The sequence below is a fragment of the Rhincodon typus genome, chromosome 18 (genome assembly GCF_021869965.1).
Source record: "Rhincodon typus isolate 14 chromosome 18, sRhiTyp1.1, whole genome shotgun sequence".
Lineage (NCBI taxonomy): Eukaryota > Metazoa > Chordata > Chondrichthyes > Orectolobiformes > Rhincodontidae > Rhincodon > Rhincodon typus.
The window spans coordinates 54,806,942-54,819,253 of NC_063349.1; the positions used below are offsets into that span (position 1 = coordinate 54,806,942).

Consider the following 12,312-nt stretch of genomic DNA (forward strand, 5'->3'; position numbering starts at 1 on the left):
GAACAACCTGCTTCACAAATGTCCTTTAATGAAGGAAATTTGCCACTCTTGCCTGGTCTGGCCTACATGACTCCAGACCCACAGCAACGTCCCCTGAAATGGCTGACAAAGGCACTCAATTCCAGGGCAATTAGGAATGCTGCTGCTTGTGACACCCACATCCCACGAATGAGTCTAACCAAAAGATTTCTGAAGAAAGGTCCCGACCCAAAATATTAACTTTCCTGCTCCTCTGATTCTGCCTGGCCTGCTGTGTTCCTCCAGTTCCACACTGTTGGCTCTAACTCCAGCATCTGCAGTTCTTGCTATCTCCTAACAAAAAGATGCAGATTTATCCAATCTAGTTCCTCTCCTCTTTCTGCTCTGATTTACAACAATTACTAGGCTATTTTTTATATCCTCTGTAGTGAAGGCGGAGGAAAACATTTGTTCATTACGAGTATCTTTATTACCAACTAACCCCATTTTCACTTTCTATGGTACAACATGCATTTTAATGTTTTTCATTAAGATATTTAAGGAATTCTTCCTATCTGCTTTTATACTTCTAGCTGGGTTCATCTGAGTCTATATTCCTCCCAAGTAAAATGAGAGTCATTCTCTATTAGTCTTTGTATTCAGACCAGTCCTGACCTGCCTCTCACCTTTGTGCAATTACATAAAGACAAAATAATGCAGATGCCTGCATTGCTGTACAGTTATATGCTTTCCCCTTAAGCTCAATGTTTTCCTACATTTTAACAGCCAAATTACTCAGTCATGGGCTTGGGGGTTGGTGATGGGATGTAAGAGAGAGCGAGAGCAAGATAACTTGAAAAAAAATCAGTAAAGAATCCAAATCTTGTCACCAGTCTGAAAACAAGTATAGAGTTTTCTTCACAAAAAGAGGGCAGCAGCAAATGCCAAGCCACTTAAAGTCAGAGTTCAAGCAGAAGTCTGCATCCTCCTGCGTGAGATAATTCCAAACTAAGAAAAACAACTTATGACAAATTTACACATGATCAGATTTCACTGCATCTAACATGATTTGGATGAAGTGCACACCCCGAGCTCAGGAATGTGGAATGAACTGTATAACCTAGAGCAAAATCTGAAGCCAAAAAAAAAAAATCACAAGTTGTATCACACCAAGTCACGTGAAGTTGGTGAAACTCCCAGAATGAGCTGTCATACACAGAGCACAGCGGGTGCAATGAAGTTTTAGATTTGCAGTAAACCTGACCATAATGGACTTCCCAGCTGGCTCCAGAAGTAGTCAACAGGTCCTTCTACTGTGAGGCTCACTTTATCCTCCTACAATTGTGTCATGAAGCCATCTGTAGCTATCCACACTCCAAGTCAGAAGGCCATGTGTAGCTGTACAACTTCAAAATCTTTACTAACCTCCAGTCTAGAGCTGAGCGGGTGCTGCACTGTCAGAAGGGTCTTTTTTTGTGCAAGACAGAGGTTCAGGGTGAACAGTCAGTTGCGCAAAGTTGCCACAGTCCAACCAGACCATATAGCAGCTCTCATTAGAGTGGTGACTGGTGATAGTTTAACCCGAGGGTCACCATGCCTCGGGCAAGGGCAGAAGTTGAGAAGGAGAATACTTCACAGTAACCTCAGCCAAAGCAAGAATTGAAGCCATACTGTTGGCATCTCTTTGCCTTGCAAACCAGCCAAGTGAGTTAATACATCATGTTTCGTTAATATTGATTTTAGTTTGTATGGTACAGTAAAAAGTCTTAAAATGTGAAATCTGGTTGTGTAATTCCTTCACAAATGGGCACTGCAGAATTTGTTAAGTTGTCAGTGATAATAACTTTACAGCACAGAAACAGGTCAGTCAGGAGGTGTATGTTCTAATTAGTCTCTTGCTTCTCACATCACATAGCATATACTTTTATTGCTTTCTCCCCCTTGTGTTCATCCAACGTCCTCTTAAAAAGGCTCCACTTTATTCCCCTCAACTACTCCATGTGGTCATAAGTATCACATTCTCACCACTGTCCAGGTGGAGAGCTTCCTACCAGGTTTATCAATGACGACTTTATATTCAGGACTCCTAGTTCAGGTCTCCCCTGAAATCTTCAATGTTTTATGCAATAAACCCCTTCTCAACTCAGAGGTCAGAACCACACTACCCTGCAGTCTTCTCTGAAGGAGAGAGACACCCCTAACTTTTCCTAGGAGTACGACAAAACATTGACCAGAATTTAGAGGTTCTAATGGCCTGCATGTTGTTTGCCATTAGGCACCAGTACGTGTGCACACACACACAGGAGCAGGTGTGACTTGAACCCAAGCCTCCTGGTCCAGTGTAGGGACACTACCACTGTGCTTCTAAGCAACCTGCTGGCCACCAACCCCACGTTTAGAGCAATCACACAATTCATAGGCATGTTTTGCTATGACTCAGTTGCAGAAACAAGGGCTCAATTCCAAAATTTGGAAATGGCAAACAGAAGTAAATAATGAACAACAGGCTGGTGGAACAGGCAGACATTGGAAGATGAAGAGTGAAATTGTAACATTGTGGAATTAAGGGTTAATTGATAGCTTACCAGTAGGTTCTCTTGCCACCACACAGTGCATCAGAGATCGTTACAATTTACAACATAGACACAAGGGAACGTGCCGTTCAATTGCCTTCAGCTGACTAGGCCCCAAAACCTGAAATTCATGCAATTCTGAAGATAGATTGCTCAGAGATGGTGGTCCCTAGGTTTTTAAAAGGGCTAATTTAAAAACAAGACAAAATTTAACCCATTTTTCCAAATCAGCCTGTTCAGGGACGTTATTACACACCTCTGGAGCAGGTGGGACTTGAACCCAAGCCTCTGGTTCAGTGTAGGAACACTACCACTATGCTTCTAGAGTACCTCTGAGCAACCTGCTGGCCACCAAGCCTCAACACTTCTCATGTGGTTTACTACCAAACCAAAATTTAACAACACTCTTACCAAGCACCTTGGGATGTTACTGCAGTTTAAAAGAAAAAGTGCTACACAAATACAGGTTGGCGTATTTTGCCAGTCACCTGAAATCTAAACTCTGGTCACACCAGCCCAGCTGCCACCAGAGAGAGAGTTGTATGATTACTCCAAACGTGGAGTTGGTCATAAGGTTATTAGGATGGGGTTTGGCAAACGTGGGCAGAAGGGTTACAAACAGCATCTAACCCCTCCCCAGCATCCCAAACAATATTTACTCCAAAGCCATTGAAAATTTGGAACAGCTTTCATCAAAACTCCTGTGACAATCCCTGCTCCAAGTATAACCACCTCCACCCTGTTCACAGCACTGAAGTCTATCACACAAAACCATATTCCAATCAACAGGTAAACCGAACGGGATTAAAATAAAGGCAACATGGGCCAGACTTCACCAGGAACATGCCAAGGGCAGGACAAGGAGTGAAATGGAAAGTTGGAACATTAGAACAAGTGACACGCTAACTAGACAGAGTACAGAGATTCACTGCTCCTCCCCCAACTTTATTCCTGAAATCTGTTCATTTAACACAACAGGAGTTCCAGTAATACTTCATGGATCTGCTCTTATAATTTTCCAAAGCTCATGATCAACAAGTTAGAGCAGGCATTGTGCTTTTGGCAAGTTGTCAAACATCAAGTAAACAAGATACTGTAACATCCATTCAGCCAACTGAGTTTGAGCACCACACCTCTGACTTTTCTTCAGATGGTTTCACAGCTATCCCCCAAGGGTCACCCATAAGACAGAGCCTTTACAGATAGATTCAACAATTAGTCTTTACTAGTGATCAAACCGGAACCCAACATCCAATGAGATTCCATCTCTGCTTGTGGGAATACTGGCTTGAAAACATTCAAAGAAAAGAAGAATCAGAGGTTGTCCACAGGCAGGGATGCCTCACTAATTTTTTTTTATTCATTCACAGATGGTGGTGTAGCTCTAGGCCACTATTAATTGCCCAGAGGGAAGTTAATAGTCAACCACATTGCTGTGGGTCTGGAGTCAAACGCAGGCCATCCTTATCTGGTCTGACAGTTTCCTACCCTAAAGGGAATAAGTGAATCATGAATGGGTTTTCTCAACAGTTGTTTCGTGGTCATCGTTACACTCAATTCCAGGTTTTTGCTGAATTCCACCATCTGCTATGGCAGGATTCAAACCCGGGAACATTACCTGGGTCTTTCAATTAACAGCCCAGTAACAATATCACCAGGCCATCACCTCTTCTATGTTAGGAGCCTTTGGTGAAACCTGTCGAGGAGAATACTGAGATACAGTGTATTAGACTAGACGGGATTGAGGTTCATAAGGAGGAGGTGTTAGCAATTCTGGAAGGTGTGAAAATAGATAAGTCCCCTGGGCCAGATGGGATTTATCCTAGGATTCTCTGGGAAGCTAGAGAGGAGATTGCAGAGCCTTTGGCTTTGCTCTTTATGTCATCATTGTCGACAGGAATAGTGCCAGAAGACTGGAGACTAGCAAATGTTGTCCCCTTGTTCAAGAAGGGGAGTAGAGACAACCCTGGTAATTATAGACCAGTGAGCCTTACTTCGGTTGTGGGTAAAGTGTTGGAAAGGATTATAAGAGATAGGATTTATAATCATCTAGAAAGGAATAATTTGATTAGGGATAGTCAACACAGTTTTGTGAAGGGTAGGTCGTGCCTCACAAACCTTATTGAGTTCTTTGAGAAGAAGGTGACCAAACAGGTGGATGAGGGTAAAGCGGTTGATGTAGGGTATATGGATTTCAGTAAAGCGTTTGATAAGGTTCCCCCATGGTAGGCTATTGCAGAAAATACGGAGGCATGGGATGGAGGGTGATTTAGCGGTTTGGATCAGAAATTGGCTAGCTGTAAGAAGACAGAGGGTGGTGGTTGATGGGAAATCTTCATCCTGGAGTTCAGTTACTAGTGGTGTACCTCAAGGATCTGTTTTGGGGCCACTGCTGTTTGTCATTTTTATAAATGACCTGGATGAAGGCGTAGAAGGATGGGTGAGTAAATTTGCGGATGACACCAAAGTCGGTGGAGTTGTGAATAGAGCGGAAGGATGTTGCAGGTTACAGAGGGACATAGATAAGCTGCAGAGCTGGGCTGAGAGGAGTTTAATGCAGAAAAGTGTGAGGTGATTCACTTTGGAAGGAGTAACAGGAATACAGAGTACTGGGCTAATGGTAAGATTCTTGGTAGTGTGGATGAGCAGAGAGATCTCGGTGTCCACGTGCATAGATCACTGAAAGTTGCCACCCAGGTTGATAGCGTTGTTAAGAAGGCGTACGGTGTGTTAGGTTTTATTGGTAGAGGGATTGAGTTTCGGGGCCATGAGGTCATGTTGCAGCTGTACAAAACTCTGGTGCAGCTGCACTTGGAGTATTGCGTACAGTTCTGGTCACCGCATTATAGGAAGGATGTGGAAGCATTGGAAAGGGTGCAGAGGAGATTTACCAGGATGTTGCCTGGTATGGAGGGAAGGTCTTATGAGGAAAGGCTGAGGGACTTGAGGCTGTTTTCATTAGAGAGGAGGAGGTTAGGAGGTGACTTAATAGAGACATACAAGATGTTCAGAGGATTAGATAGGGTGGACAGTGGGAGCCTTTTTCCTCGGATGGTGATGGCTAGCATGAGGGGACATAGCTTTAAATTGAGGGGTGATAGATATAGGACAGATGTCAGAGGTAGGTTCTTTACTCAGAGTAGTAAAGGCGTGGAATGCCCTGCCTGCAAAAATAGTAGACTCGCCAACTTTAAGGGCATTTAAATGGTCATTGGATAAACATATGGATGATAATGGAATAGTTTAGGTTAGATGGGCTTCAGATTGTTGCGCCGACCTGTGAAACCATCGAGGGCCGAAGGGCCTGTACTGCGCTGTAATGTTCTATGTATTGTATTGCAATTCTGGTCTCCTTATCGGAGGATGGATATTCTAGAAATGGACAGAGTGCAACTAGGGTTTATTAGGTTGATTTCAGAGATATCAGGATTGATGTGTGAAGACAGATTGGATTGGTTAGGAGTATAGTCATTGGAGTTTAGGAGAATGAGAATAGAGCTCATAGAAACCTATAAAACTCCAAAAGGGCTAGACAGGGTAATTGCAGGAAGGACATTCCCAATGACCTGGGGGTCCAGAACCAGAGGTCACTGTTTAACAATACAGTGTAGATGATTGAGGATTGAGGAGAGGAGAAATTTCTTCTCCCAGAGTGGTGAGCCTGTTTAATTCTCTGCCACAGGAGAGTGGAAGGGGCCAAAACATTGAGTGTTTTCAAGACAGTGTTAGATATAGTTCTTAGGGCCAAAGGGATCAAAGGGTATGGGGGAGAAAGCAGGAATAGGGCACTGAGTTGGATGATCAGCCGTGATCATATTGAATGGCTGGGCAGGCTTGAAGGGCCGAATGGCCTACTCCTGCTCCTATTTTCAATGATCCAGATTCCATTGCTCAAACAGGCAGTGGAAGCATATTTAGCAGCAGCTTTTAAAAGAGAATTGGTAAAAATACTTCAATTACAATATGCAGTATTTTAAGGACAATACGTTAGCTCTGAGCATGCACTGGGCAGAAACAATTAGGCCAGCTGATCTCTGTACCAAATTATGATTGAAGACGACTGCAAACAGCAGTCTTTGCCATCTCAATTGAGGAACACTTTCAATAATGCAGCATCCCCCCCAATACTGCACCACGACATGCTCAGGTCATCAAGCTACCAGCTGAAGAGAGTCTGCTACCAAATTGTGGTCAGTTTTACAGGGGGCCTTGAAAGCACAGCAGTCATGTCCCTACCACAGGACCAGAAGCTCCAGGTTCAAGTCCTACCTGCTTTAGAGGTAGGTCATAACATCCATGAACAGGTTCATTAAAAAGTAAGTTTCTGGTCAGCTTTACATATGGTCATGACATTCATTTGTAACAAGTAAAAAAAACTTTGCACCCAGATAACCCAACACTCAAACTGAACAAGTCAAAGTTGCTAATCCAGTTTCATAGAAATTCTTTCGTGTTATAACAAACATAATTGGAAACAAGTTGAAACAACTAAGCAACATCCAGTCATAAAAGACTCCGAAATAATCAATTTTTTTTGCACTCGTTTACAAATGCTGACACTGCTTAATTCTTTCCATTATAAAATTCTGGAAAAAAAAAGGGCCTTAGGAAGAGGAAACCTGCTTCCTTTACCCAGTCTGCTCTAGAGGACTTCAGTCCTCAGATCAACATGGTCACTTGTCAATCTACAAACTGTTTTGGTTCAAGGTGTTTTCCACCAGCACCCTCAGGGCAACAAGGGATAGACAGAAAAAAGCCACCAGCAACACACATGACCGAATGTGAATTCACTCCATCCTTCCGGCTTTGCATTGTCTAGTTCTGTTAGAATCGTATAGGTGTCTATGAGATCTATCCTCATTGTTCTAAACTCCAGTGAATATGGTCCTAACTGATCCAGTCTCTCTTCACACATCAATCCTTCCAATAGGTCACTCAGACCCTCAAGCCTGCTCTGCCCCTTGCTGCTGATCTGATTAATCCATAGTCCCTCCTATCCCCAATCACCTATAACCACTTTGCTTATCAACCCTTGCTTCAAAAATCAACCTCTGCCTTAAGAAATATTCATGAACATTTTCAAGGAGAATCCTGAGAAAAGAATTTCTCTTCTTTTAAACTGGCAGCTTCTTTTTCTTAAAAAAAAGGTAGTGTACCTTAGTTCTACTTTCTTCCACAAGGGGGAACATCCTTCCCACATGTACCCTCTAAAGACCCCTCAGTTCTGGCTTTTTCCTTCCTAATTTTAGGCTTCAAGCTATCAATAATCCTCAAAATCAGGAACTTGATAAAGTTTCCCAAAGCTGGAAAAGGCACAATGTAGGTGCAGCAAACACAGAGGGATCAGCTGAGAAGTCTGTCTGCAGTGTTTCACTGTACAACTTCTTGACTTACTCTGACAAGACCTGTATATACACAGCATAAGTTTCATCTTCAATTCTAAATTTCCATTCTCCCCACTTCCCAGTTAGTACATTGATGAGACTGACATTATCTGCACTTGAGTATTATTAACCTAGCTAGAATCACAATGGTAACAGGCATAGGAGGCTGTTCAGCCCATCTTGAGCACTTTCCCACCCTTCTCCAATAACCTTACCAATCTGCTCTTTCCAGCTCATTATCCCTCTAATTCCCTGATTGAACTGCCCCTGCCCGACATACACACTGCAAATTCCAAACCCCAACTGCTCACTGTTTGAAAGGCCTTTTCCTCATGTCGCCTTTGCTTCTTTTACCAATCACCTTAAAAATCAGTAACCTCTGGTTCAGCTTGCTCTCAGTTCTGTCCAGACCCCTCACGATCTTGAAAACCTCATTTGAGCCTTCTCTTCTCCTCTCCAAGGATAGCAGTCCCAACTTCAATCTATCCACATCCCTGAAGTTCCAAGGAGCCATTCTTGTGAATCTTTCCTACACCCTGGGTGCAAAGGCAGGCCATTCAGTCCATCGACCCTCTGACAAGCATCCCAACCAGACACATCTCCCTACCCTATCCCTGTAGCCCTGCATTTCCATGGCTAGTCTAGCTCGCCTGCACATCCCTGGACACAATGGGCCAAACAACCGTAACCTGCACATCTTTGGACTGTGGGAGGAAACCTGAGCACCCGGAGGTAACCCACACACACAGGGAGAATGTGCAAACTCCACACAGACAGTCATCAGAGGGTGGAATCAAACCCGGGTCCCTGGCGCTATGCGGCAGAAGTGCTAACCACTGAGCCACCCTAATGCCTTCATATCCTTGCTTAAAAAAAAGGACTGGTCACCACACACCAGCTGACCCCAAAGCATTTCTTTATAAATTACAAAGGCTCATCATAGCCTGTTTTTTTCAAAAACTCCTTGCCTCAGTTGAAGTGGCTCAGAAGCCAAATACCTTTTAAACTAGAGTACATCCATAACCTTCTCACTATTTTAAAAAAGGTGTGCCATATATACCTCAAGACCAAAAGATAAATCCAGTGGGTGTTGGAAATCAGAACGAGAGAGAAAACTCAGCAGGTCAGGCAGAGGAAAAACCCAGTTAACATTTCAAGTCAATGACCCTTCATTAGAACTCAAAGCTGTTGAAAAGGTTCACAGACTGAAGAACTGATTGTTTTTCTCTCTCCCCACAGGTCTGACAGTTTCTGTGGAGGTGCTTCCTTCCAGGCCCTATTTTTAGGTTCTTATTCTCTTCCCCACCCCAATCCCAATCCATTCAACTCTCTCTACACTTGCCACCCCTGTAGAACTGTAATTATATGAATCACACATTATCTTACACACTCAAATGTTTTATACTTAGAATCATTGAATTTTACAGTCCAGAAGACCATTCATCCCATTGTGCCTGTTCCAGCTGCCAAAAAGAGCTAACAGTCCCATTCTCCAGCACCCTCTAAATTCACTGCTTTCAGATATGTATCTAGCTCTTTTGAAACTTCCTATGGAGGCTGCCTCCACCACTCTCCCAAGCAGTGCATTCCAAATCCTAAACAACTCTGAGTAAGATATAACAAGGTTTAGAGCTGGATCAAAGGAGCAGGAAAGCTGACGTTTCGGGTCTAGACCCTTCTTCAGAAAATAACCGAGTAAGGATGTTTCTCCTGGTGTCACTCCTAGCTCTTTTACTGAGAGGGGGGTCAAATAGTCTCTTATTAGCTGTAACCGGTCTGAGATTCTATCGCCCGTAACAGTGGCTTTCAGTGTAATGATAAAAAAAACCAAAGCAATTTGCTGAACGATGATGATTCAAACCGTAGAAGTGTGGCTCTAACCCAGGAACGGTCGGTATTTACACAGATAACAGCGACAGTCGGTGCCCACAACCACTACTTTGCAGGAATAACTTCACCGATGTTTTCGCGGATTATTTACCGAACAAAGTCGTTAAAACCGCAGCATTTAGCGTTGCTATGTTGAAAGAATATTACAAGAAGTTGCAATTAAGAGGTACGCAGAGGTTCAGCATAGTTCCCCTATCACTTCGAACAACGTAGTAACTTTAAAAAGACAAAGTGGCGCCTTAAAGACGTAACTTTTTTTTCCCCACTTATTGATTTTGTTTTTAACCGGAGCAGCCTCTAGAAATAACTGTAGGTGGATAAATTGGGAAGTACTCACCTGCAGGAGACTGGGAGAGGGCTAGGAGCAGGAGGAACGGGACAGCGCTCTGCACCCGGAGCAAAGTCGGCATGTCCTGGCTGTCTCTCTCTCTCCGTATATGTGTGTCTGAGAGCTCCTGGCTCATTGCTGTAGCCAGCTTCAGGAGAATGCTGTTGTTGTCCCGGTGCCCACAAACACAGAATCAGTCCCACAGCGCCTCAATATCCGGTACCTGCCCCCTATTCCTGATCACAGTATCTCCTCGTGATGTGAACTGAAACGAACCAGCCCCCGGCTCTTTTAACCCTTTCCCAGCCGCCAGTCTCATTGCAACCCCAACCATCTCTTGGTTTTACCATCGCTCTCCGGAAACCGCTTTATGACACTGAAAGACATTCTTGCAGAACAGAGAATCCCACAATGGTTGTAGCTAGGAGAAGACCATTCGGCCCGTCGTGTCCAGCCTCAGCCAGAGGCATCAGAGCACTGATCACAGGAAGGGTGTGAGATGACAAGGTGTAGAGCTGGACGAACACAGCAGACCAAGCAGCATCAGAGGAGCAGGAAGGCTGACGTTTCAGGCCTAGACCCTTCTTCAGAAAATCAGTTGTACAGTATCAGAAGATTCTCCAGCATCTGCAGTTCCTACTATCTCTAATACAGGAAAGGTGAAAATTTCCAATTCTGTCTCCTAGGTGAGCCTGTGGAATTCACTTCCATATAAAGGAGCTGGGGCCAAAACATCAGGGGGTTTCAAGGAAAACCAAAAGAACCGTAGGTGCTGCAAATCAGAAACAAAAGCTGAAATTTCTCTCCATAGATGCCACCAGACCTGTTGAACTTTTCCAGCAATTGCTGTTTTTGTTTATGGTTTCATGGAGTTGGATATAGCACTTGGGGCTGAAGGGATGAAAGGGTACTGGGACGGGGGGAAGCAGGAACAGGGGGCTGAGTTGGATGATCAGCTACTATCATATTGAATGTCAGAGCAGACTCAAAGGGCTGAATGGCCTACTTCTGCTGTTATTTTCTATACTGCTTTTCCACAGCAACAAGGACTGGAAAATGCACAGACATTATGACTCACAGTAGTTTAAAGTCACAGACTTTTTTTTACTTTGTGCTCCCCGAAAGGGGGAAAAACAATTTTAAATAAAAAGCAACGGAGCAAACTTTGTTTTTGATTGATTGATTTATTGTCATGTGTACCTAAGTACAGTGAAAAGCTTTGTTTGCGAGCAGTACAGGCAGATCATAGTAATCAAGGGCAAACAGATCATAGAGTGGAAAATACTTTGACAGAGTGAGGCAATTAGGTTACACCACACAGGACATGCGCTAGGCAAGGTCAACATTAACAAGACCAGCATTATTTGAAGTTACAGAGTCCATTCATCAGTCTAATAAAGGGAGGGAAGAAGCTGTTACTGAATGGGTTGGTGTGTCTGTTCAAGGGGAGGCAATGGCCTACTGGTATTATCGCTGGACTGTTAATCCAGAGACACAGATAATGTTCCGATGACCTGGGTTCAAATCCTGCCATGGCAGATGGTGGAATTTGAATTCAATAAATATCTGGAATTAAGAATCTAATGATGACCATGAATCTATTGTCAGGAAAAATCCATCTGGTTCATTAATGTCCTTTAGGTAAGGAAACTGCCATCCTTCCCTGGTCTAGCCTACATTGTGACTCCAGACCCGCAGCAATATGGTTGACTCTTAACTGCCCTCTGGGCAATTAGGGATGGGCAATAAATGCTGGCCGAGCCAGGGATGCCCTCATCCTGTGAATGAATTAAAAAAAAATCTTCTCCCTGATGGAAGAGGTTGTAGGAGATCATTACGATGGGTCTTTGATGATGTTGGCAGCTTTTCCGCAGCAGCGAGCCGTGTAAATGGAGTCCATGGATGGAAGGTTGGCTTCCGTGATGGTCTGGGCTGTGCACACCACCTTCTGTAGTTTCTTACGGTCCTGGGCAGAGCAGTTGCCATACCAGGCCTTTATGCACCCAGACAGTATGCTTTCATGGTGCATCTGTAGAAGTTGGTGAGAGACATCATGGACATGCCAAATTTCCTGAGCCGCCTGAGGAAGAAGAGGCGTTGTTGTGCCTCCTTGACTGTCGCATCTATGTGGGAAGTCCAGAACAGGCTGTTGGTTCCTAAGGTTTTGGAGTAGATCTGT

General features: G+C 43.9%; 1 protein-coding gene across 1 annotated transcript in view; it reads right to left on the minus strand.

Annotated features, from left to right (window-relative positions):
- Positions 1 to 10,411, minus strand: part of tm7sf3 (transmembrane 7 superfamily member 3) — a 45,374-nt gene extending 34,963 nt beyond the window's left edge. Inside the window, exon 1 of the mRNA XM_020512948.2 lies at positions 10,143 to 10,411. Within this exon, the coding sequence (XP_020368537.2) occupies positions 10,143 to 10,269 (127 nt within the window). The 5' untranslated portion in view covers positions 10,270 to 10,411. The remainder of the gene's footprint in view (positions 1 to 10,142) is intronic.
- Between the last annotated feature and the right edge of the window lie 1,901 nt (positions 10,412 to 12,312).